General features: G+C 46.2%; 1 protein-coding gene across 1 annotated transcript in view; it reads left to right on the forward strand.

Moving 5' to 3' along the window:
* Positions 1 to 1,283, forward strand: part of LOC109332518 — a 7,501-nt gene that overhangs the window by 2,542 nt on the left and 3,676 nt on the right. Inside the window, 2 exon segments of the mRNA XM_019567503.1 lie at positions 5 to 295; positions 341 to 1,197. Of these exon segments, the coding sequence (XP_019423048.1) occupies positions 5 to 295; positions 341 to 1,197 (1,148 nt within the window).

Below are 1,283 nucleotides of genomic sequence, written 5' to 3' on the forward strand. Positions count from 1 at the left end.
TTAGAGGGACACCAAAATAAAGTACCTGTATTCGTACGCACGTACGAACCTGTGATAAATCCACCGGGAGGAGTTCAGACATACTTCAATCAGCACCAATGGGAACCATTCATTCGAAAAATGGAACCCGTGATAGCAAGGGGGCAGAGTCCATTCCCGTACGAATCAGATAAGGCGGTGCCCTGGGTTTACAAAGAGGAACCAATGGGGAATCCTTCTTTAGTTACCAACATTGCAGGAAGCAGCAGAATCACAAGGTCGGGACGTATCTACGTTCCGCCAGAGATAGAAAGGGGTCCATCTGGGGCTACTAAAGATAAAAACAAATAAAAAGTGCCAGAACCCACGGAAGAGGAAGTTGAGGTGGCCTTACACGAAGGAGTGTCAAATGAAGAGTCTTGTGAGTTTATGAGGTTCATCAAGCAAAGCGAATACAAGGTAGTGGACCAGCTTAATAAGACTCCAGCAAGGATATCTTTGTTGTCCTTATTAATGAGCTCTGAGGCTCACAGGAATACGTTGCTAAAATTATTGAACCAGGCTCACGTCAACCACGACATTACAACTGACAGATTTGGGGGGATAGTCAACAACATTGTAGCAGACAATTACGTATCCTTTTGTGACCAAGAGTTACCTCCTGAGGGCACCGGACATGTTCGCCCCCTGCATATCTCAGTGATGTGTAATGACTGTGTGATTGGTAAAGTCCTATTAGACAATGGGTCGTCCCTGAATGTAATGACAAAGCAGACCTTCTCTAGGTTGCCAGTAGACGCCTCCTGCTTGAGGGGCAGCTCAATGATTGTTAAGGGTTTTGATGGGTCCCGTAGAGACGTGATGGGGGAGATGGAGTTACCGATCAAGATAGGACCATGCACATTTAACATTTTGTTTCACGTAATGGATATCAACCCCACGTATAGCTGCTTGTTGGGACGTCCATGGATTCACTCTTCAGGAGCAATACCGTCTACCCTGCATCAAAAGGTAAAGTTTATAGTTGATGGAAGGCTGATAACAGTTTCGGGGGAAGAAGATGTGATGGTATCCCAACCATTTGACACCCGCTACGTCGAAGTGACTGAGGAGGCATTAGAGACATCATTCCAAGGCCTCGAGGTTGCGGACGCCGCATTTATGATAGAAGGTGCACCAAAGATGAATCTGTATCCGTTAGATGCTTCTCTCGTGGTGGTAAGCATGATGATCCGTGAGGGGTATCAACCCGGTAGATGATTGGGAAGATATGGACAAGGCTGCAAAGAAGTCCTAATACCCAA

Source organism: Lupinus angustifolius, chromosome LG18 (assembly GCF_001865875.1).
Source record: "Lupinus angustifolius cultivar Tanjil chromosome LG18, LupAngTanjil_v1.0, whole genome shotgun sequence".
Lineage (NCBI taxonomy): Eukaryota > Viridiplantae > Streptophyta > Magnoliopsida > Fabales > Fabaceae > Lupinus > Lupinus angustifolius.